Raw genomic sequence first — 6,921 nt, 5'->3', positions numbered from 1 at the left:
GCATGCGAGATGTTTGGACCGTCCATCCCTCCATCCGTCCATCCCTCCATCCGTCCATCCCTCCATCTGTCCATCCCTCCATCTGTCCATCTGTCCATCCGTCCATCCCTCCATCCCGCCATCCCTCCTCCGGGCGCGTCTGCATCTGCAAGTCCTCGGACACAGCGGCGGTTTCTCATCACCGCTCGTCCTTCCATCATTTACCGGCTGTGTTGCCGCGGGGTAAAAATCGATGGGTTCGGCCAAACACCATCGTGGGTTTTCCGTGGGACACGTGACCTGCAGAGCGCAAAGAGCGGGTGTTGTGGATCGATGGAGGTCCACGTCCAGCAACGTCTGTTCAACCAATGTGAGATCGCACAGCGAGATTTGGCGGCGGTGAACACGTGGCGGCCGTGAGGAACGGAAACTTGAAGTCGCGACTCGCGCCCTGCGACGGAGAATGGGAAGACGAGAACAGGGAGTGGGGACTCGTGTTTGGGGGCGGGGTTTGCGTGACGTGGAGAGTGGGCGGAGCCTCCGTCGGCGTGAGCGCGGAGTCGCGGGTTCTCCGGACTTCACGGAGCTGCGCCCGGCGCGTCCGGCCTCGGGATGTTCGCTCTGCTCGTCGTCCTGGTGTGCTCGCTGCGCGGAGCTCACTCCGGCTCGTCTCGGCTGCAGTTCTCCGGTGAGTGTTAGGGTTAGGGTGTGCTTTGTCCGTTTCGGTGCGCACTCTCCGCATCTGCGGAACTCGCAAACAAAACTTTCCCTGGAGCGGCTGTTTCATCATCACCGTGTCCGTGTGTACAACGGTCTCTCGCCCGGAGGGAAGGACGTGTGTCCATGTCCGGCTAGCGATAAATTAGGAAGTCTGTTCGTACCTTCACCAACGTTTTCACGGACAAGGTTCGCACCTGCAGTGTACTAATTCATGTCCGCCTGGGTTCACACCTGTACGCACGTTCATAACACCGGGTTCATACCTGCACGCACGTTCTTAACACACCGGGTTCACACCTGTACGCATGTTCATAACACACCGGGTTCACACCTGCACGCACGTTCATAACACACCGGGTTCATACCTGTACGCACGTTCATAACACACCGGGTTCACACCTGCACGCACGTTCATAACACACCGGGTTCATACCTGCACGCACGTTCATAACACACTGGGTTCATACCTGCACGCACGTTCTTAAAACACCGGGTTCACACCTGTACGCACGTTCATAACACACCGGGTTCATACCTGCACGCACGTTCTTAACACACCGGGTTCACACCTGCACGCACGTTCATAACACACCGGGTTCATACCTGCACGCACGTTCTTAACACACCGGGTTCACACCTGCACGCACGTTCTTAACACACCGGGTTCACACCTGCACGCACGTTCATAACACACCGGGTTCACACCTGCACGCACGTTCATAACACACCGGGTTCATACCTGCACGCACGTTCATAACACACCGGGTTCACACCTGCACGCACGTTCATAACACACCGGGTTCACACCTGCACGCACGTTCATAACACACCGGGTTCACACCTGCACGCACGTTCATAACACACCGGGTTCATACCTGCACACACGTTCATAACACACCGGGTTCACACCTGCACGCACGTTCTTAACACACCGGGTTCACACCTGCACGCACGTTCATAACACACCGGGTTCATACCTGCACGCACGTTCTTAACACACCGGGTTCACACCTGCACGCGCGTTCATAACACACCGGGTTCACACCTGCACGCACGTTCATAACACACCGGGTTCATACCTGCACGCACGTTCTTAACACACCGGGTTCACACCTGCACGCACGTTCATAACACACCGGGTTCACACCTGCACGCACGTTCACATCACACCGGGTTCACACCTGCATGCACGTTCATAACACACCGGGTTCACACCTGTACGCATGTTCATAACACACCGGGTTCACACCTGCACACACGTTCATCACACACTGGTTTCATACCTGCACGCACGTTCATAACACACTGGGTTCACACCTGCACGCACGTTCATAACACCGGGTTCACACCTGCACGCACGTTCATCACACCGGGTTCATACCTGCACGCACGTTCATAACACCGGGTTCACACCTGCACGCACGTTCAACACACCGGGTTCATACCTGCACGCACGTTCATAACACACCGGGTTCATACCTGTACGCACGTTCTTAACACACCGGGTTCACACCTGCACGCACGTTCTTAACACACCGGGTTCACACCTGCACGCACGTTCATAACACACCGGGTTCACACCTGCACGCACGTTCACAACACACCGGGTTCACACCTGCATGCACGTTCATAACACACCGGGTTCACACCTGTACGCATGTTCATAACACACCGGGTTCAGACCTGCACACACGTTCATAAAACACCGGGTTCACACCTGCACGCACGTTCATCACACACTGGTTTCATACCTGCACGCACGTTCATAACACACTGGGTTCACACCTGCACGCACGTTCATAACACCGGGTTCACACCTGCACGCACGTTCATCACACCGGGTTCATACCTGCACGCACGTTCATAACACCGGGTTCACACCTGCACACACGTTCAACACACCGGGTTCATACCTGCACGCACGTTCATAACACCGGGTTCACACCTGCACACACGTTCAACACACCGGGTTCATACCTGCACGCACGTTCATAACACCGGGTTCATACCTGCACGCACATTCATAACACTGGGTTCACAACTGCACACACGTTCATAACACTGGGTTCATACCTGCACGCACGTTCATAACACCGGGTTCACACCTGCACACACGTTCATAACACTGGGTTCATACCTGCACACACGTTCATAACACCGGGTTCACACCTGCACACACGTTCATAACACACTGGGTTCATACCTGCACGCACGTTCTTAACATAACGGGTTCACACCTGCACACACGCACGCACGTTCTTAACATGCCAGGTTCCTACATTCACACACGTTCGTAACATACCGGGTTCATACCTGCACGCACGCTCGTTCATAACATACTGGGTTCCTCCATCTAAACACATTCATCACATACCATGTTTCAAGATTCACGCACATTCATAACATACTGGATTCCGACATTCACTGACGTTCATAACATACCAGGTTCCTACATTCACGCACGTTCATAACATACCAGGTTCCTACATTCACGCACGTTCATAACATACCAGGTTCCTACAATCACGCACGTTCATAACATACCAGGTTCCTACAATCACGCACGTTCATAACATACCAGGTTCCGACATTCACGCATGTTCATAACATACTGGGTTCCTACATTTAAACACATTCATAACATACCGGGTTCCGAAAATCACGCATGTTCATAACATACTGGGTTCCTACATTTAAACACATTCTTAACATACCGGGTTCCGAGATTCACGCACATTCATAACATCGTGGATTCCGACGTTCATAACATACCGGCTTCCGACATTCACGCATGTTCATAACATACCGGTTCCAACATTCACGCATGTTCATAACATACCGGGTTCCGATATTCACGCACTTTCATAACGTAACGGGTTCCGACATTCACGCATGTTCATAACATACCGGGTTCCTACATTCACGCACGTTCATAACATACCAGGTTCCTACAATCACGCACGTTCATAACATACCAGGTTCCTACAATCACGCACGTTCATAACATACCAGGTTCCGACATTCACGCATGTTCATAACATACTGGGTTCCTACATTTAAACACATTCATAACATACCGGGTTCCGAAAATCACGCATGTTCATAACATACTGGGTTCCTACATTTAAACACATTCTTAACATACCGGGTTCCGAGATTCACGCACATTCATAACATCGTGGATTCCGACGTTCATAACATACCGGCTTCCGACATTCACGCATGTTCATAACATACCGGTTCCAACATTCACGCATGTTCATAACATACCGGGTTCCGATATTCACGCACTTTCATAACGTAACGGGTTCCGACATTCACGCATGTTCATAACATACCGGGTTCCTACATTCACGCACGTTCATAACATACCGGGTTCCGACATTCACGCATGTTCATAACATACCGTTTCCAACATTCACGCATGTTCATAACATACCGGGTTCCGAGATTCATGCACTTTCATAACGTAACGGGTTCCGACATTCACGCATGTTCATAACATACCGGGTTCCTACATTCACGCACGTTCATAACATACCAGGTTCCGAGATTCACGCACTTTCATGACGTACCGGGTTCCGACATTCACGCATGTTCATAACATACCGGGTTCCTACATTCACGCACGTTCATAACATACCGGGTTCCGACATTCACGCACGCTCATAACAGACTGGGTTCCTACATTAACGCACATTCATAACATACCGGGTTCCTACATTCACAGACGTTCATAAAATACCGGGTTCCGACATTCACGCATGTTCATAACATACCGGGTTCCTACATTAACACACGTTCATAACATACCGGGTTCCTACATTCACGCACATTCATAACATACCAGGTTTCTACATTCACAGACGTTCATAACATACCGAGTTCCGACATTCACACACGTTCATAACATACCGGGTTCCAACATTCAGGCACGCTCATAACATACCGGGTTCCTACATTAACGCACGTTCATAACATACCGGGTTCCTACATTCACGCACTTTCATAACACACCAGGTTCCTACATTCACAGACGTTCATAAAATACCGGGTTCCGACATTCACGCACGTTCATAACATACCAGGTTCTGACATTCACGCACGTTCATAACATACCGGGTTCCGACATTCAGGCACGCTCATAACAGACCGGGTTCCTACATTCACGCACGTTCATAACATACCAGGTTCCTACATTCACGCACATTCATAACATACTGGGTTCCTACATTCACAGACGTTCATAAAATACCGGGTTCCGACATTCACGCATGTTCATAACATACCGGGTTCCTACATTAACGCACGTTCATAACATACCGGGTTCCTACATTCACGCACATTCATAACATACTGGGTTCCTACATTCACAGACGTTCATAAAATACCGGGTTCCGACATTCACGCACGCTCATAACAGACCGGGTTCCTACATTAACGCACATTCATAACATACCGGGTTCCTACATTCACAGACATTCATAAAATACCGGGTTCCGACATTCACGCATGTTCATAACATACCGGGTTCCTACATTAACGCACGTTCATAACATACCGGGTTCCTACATTCACGCACATTCATAACATACCAGGTTCCTACATTCACAGACGTTCATAACATACCAGGTTTCTACATTCACAGACGTTCATAACATACCGAGTTCCGACATTCACACACGTTCATAACATACCGGGTTCCAACATTCAGGCACGCTCATAACAGACCGGGTTCCTACATTCACGCACGTTCATAACATACCGGGTTCCTACATTCACAGACGTTCATAACATACCGGGTTCCGACATTCACGCACGTTCATAACATACCAGGTTCCGACATTCACGCACGTTCATAACATACCGGGTTCCGACATTCAGGCACGCTCATAACAGACCGGATTCCTACATTCATGCACGTTCATAACATACTGGGTTCCGACATTCACGCACGTTCATAACATACCGAGTTCCAACCTGCACACATGCACGTTCATAACATACCATGTTCCAACCTGCACACATGCACATTCATAACATACCACGTTACAACCTGCACACGTGCATGTTCATAACATACCGGGTTCCAACCTGCATGCATGCACGTTCATAACATACCAGGTTCCAACCTGCACACATGCATGTTCATAACATACCGGGTTCCAACCTGCATGCATGCACGTTCATAACATACCGGGTTCCAACTTGCACACGTGCACGTTCATAACATTCCGGGTTCCTACCTGTGTGCACCTCATTGTTCCGAGGGACTCTCGGCAATCGGCACTGAGTGTGTTCTTTCCATCATTCTGCTACCGACCTCATCAGCTTTCGGAACGATACGCACAACGTTTTGGAACTCTGCATGGAGATTCATGTCTGTGCGTTCAAAACCCTCCAGTAATGTATGTCCGTGCCTTTATATCCCTGCACGCCTTGGTTCATCTATTTCTAACCCTCCACCTCTCTGTACATCTATTTCTAACCCTCCACATCTACGTACATGTGTTTGTAACCCTGCACGTCTACGTACATGTGTTTGTAACCCTGCACGTCTCCGTTCATGTGTTTGTAACCCTGCACATCTATGTACATGTGTTTGTGACCCTGCACATCTATGTACATGTGTTTGTAACCCTGCACATCTGCGTACATGTTTTCGTAACCCTGCACGTCTACGTACATGTGTTTGTAACCCTGCACGTCTACGTACATGTGTTTGTAACCCTGCACATCTTGGTACATGTGTTTGTAACCCTGCACGTCTAAGTACATGTGTTTGTAACCCTGCACGTCTAAGTACATGTGTTTGTAACCCTGCACGTCTACGTACATGTGTTTGTAACCCTGCACGTCTATGTACATGTGTTTGTAACCCTGCACGTCTTGGTACATGTGTTTGTAACCCTGCACGTCTACGTACATGTGTTTGTAACCCTGCACGTCTACGTACATGTGTTTGTAACCCTGCACATCTTGGTACATGTGTTTGTAACCCTGCACATCTTGGGACATGTGTTTGTAACCCTGCACGTCTAAGTACATGTGTTTGTAACCCTGCACGTCTACGTACATGAGTTTGTAACCCTGCGTGTCTATGAACATGTGTTTGTAACCCTGCACGTCTAAGTACATGTGTTTGTAACCCTGCACGTCTACGTACATGTGTTTGTAACCCTGCCTGTCTATGTACATGTGTTTGTAACCCTGCACGTCTAA

At 49.5% G+C, this 6,921-nt stretch overlaps 1 protein-coding gene across 6 annotated transcripts in view; it reads left to right on the top strand.

Annotated features, from left to right (window-relative positions):
- Positions 1-502: 502 nt before the first annotated feature.
- Positions 503-6,921, top strand: part of LOC147020304 (receptor-type tyrosine-protein phosphatase kappa-like) — a 374,226-nt gene continuing 367,807 nt past the window's right edge. For all 6 annotated transcript variants that reach the window (XM_085895598.1, XM_085895596.1, XM_085895595.1 and 3 more), the window contains exon 1: positions 503-667. In XM_085895598.1, the coding sequence (XP_085751724.1) occupies positions 592-667 (76 nt within the window). In that variant the 5' untranslated portion in view covers positions 503-591. The remainder of the gene's footprint in view (positions 668-6,921) is intronic.

The sequence above is a fragment of the Eptatretus burgeri genome, chromosome 9 (assembly GCF_056783735.1).
Source record: "Eptatretus burgeri isolate ZD-2024b chromosome 9, Ebu_testis_v1, whole genome shotgun sequence".
NCBI lineage: Eukaryota > Metazoa > Chordata > Myxini > Myxiniformes > Myxinidae > Eptatretus > Eptatretus burgeri.
This window is presented reverse-complemented; position numbering and strand designations above follow the sequence as displayed.